A 1,259-nucleotide genomic window follows, 5' to 3' on the forward strand; every position below is an offset into this window, starting at 1 on the left:
TTTCCACCCTGTGGTGAGGTCTCCCACCCCACCATGAGCCCCATGGTGAAGTCTGCTGCCTGTCCCCACCCCCCCGATGAGCTTATCCACCCCACAGCAATCTCTTCTGCCCCACAACAACCTCGTCAGCCCCATAGCAAGCTTTTCCACCATGTGGCAAGGTCTCCCACCCCACAGTGAGCCACAACAAGCTGTTCTGTCCCACAGCAAGCTCATCTACGCTCTGGGAAGGTCTCCTGCCCCACAGTGAAGTCTCCTGCCCCATGGAAGACCCTGTGATCCGCATACCCCCCTACCACTATGTCCATGTGCTGGACCTCAACAGCAATGTCACTCGCGTGGAGGTTGGGCCCCACACCTACATCCGGCAGGATCACGAGAGGTGGGTGCTATGGGACAGGGGGGGCACCTATGGGTTGAGGGGGTCCGTTTCCTACATCTGGCAGGACCAAAAAAGGTAGGTGCTGTGGAAAAGGAGGGGTTCTATAGGATGATGGGTGCCACCCCTATGTCTGGCAGGACTACAAAATGTGGGTGCTACAGGGCAGGGGGTGGATTTATATGGCTATAGGGCGATCTAGATTTATAAGTGCACGGTCTCTGTAGGGCTGTGGGGGGTGTTTGGGGGACTCTGTAGGGCCATGAAGGGCTTGAGAGGATCTGTGGCACCACTGGCACTCTTTAGGGCTGGGGGGATGCTGGGGGGCTCTTTAGGACTATGGGGACTCTACGGACCCTGGGGGGCATTGGGGTTGTATAGGGCCATGGGGGTGTTTGGGGGCTCTGTAGGGCCATAGGGTCTCTATAGGGTCATAGGGATTCCATAAGGCTGTAGAGGGCCATAGGAGGGCTGTGGGGCTCTACAGGACTGGGGGACTTGATGGGCTTTATAGGGCCCTTGGGGGTTCTATAGGGCTTTATAGGGCTTTGGGGGTTGGGAGGGTGGTGAGCTTTGTAGGGCCCTGGGGGCTCTATAGGTCCGAGGGGAGCAACGCGGGGCCGCCCGCAGGGTGATGTTCGCCCCCAGGCGCATGGTGATGGTGCCCCCACGGCACTACTGCGTGGTGCTCAACCCTGTGGCCCGGAGCCCTACGGGGGCTGTGCTGGTCGATGGAGCAGGGCAGGCCCGTCTGCGGCACGCTGACCTTGATATCCGCCTGGCCCAGGAGCCCTTCCCCCTATAGGTCTTTGGGTTGGGAGGGTGGTGAGCTTTGTAGGGCCCTGGGGGCTCTATAGGTCCGAGGGGAGCAACACGGGGC

At 60.1% G+C, this 1,259-nt stretch overlaps 1 protein-coding gene across 1 annotated transcript in view; it reads left to right on the forward strand.

Moving 5' to 3' along the window:
• Positions 1 to 263: 263 nt before the first annotated feature.
• The window catches only part of MVP (major vault protein), a 14,116-nt gene continuing 13,120 nt past the window's right edge, over positions 264 to 1,259 (forward strand). The window contains exon 1 of the mRNA XM_009283836.1: positions 264 to 382. Within this exon, the coding sequence (XP_009282111.1) occupies positions 264 to 382 (119 nt within the window). The remainder of the gene's footprint in view (positions 383 to 1,259) is intronic.

Source organism: Aptenodytes forsteri, unplaced genomic scaffold (assembly GCF_000699145.1).
Source record: "Aptenodytes forsteri isolate BGI_AS27 unplaced genomic scaffold, ASM69914v1 Scaffold39, whole genome shotgun sequence".
Lineage (NCBI taxonomy): Eukaryota > Metazoa > Chordata > Aves > Sphenisciformes > Spheniscidae > Aptenodytes > Aptenodytes forsteri.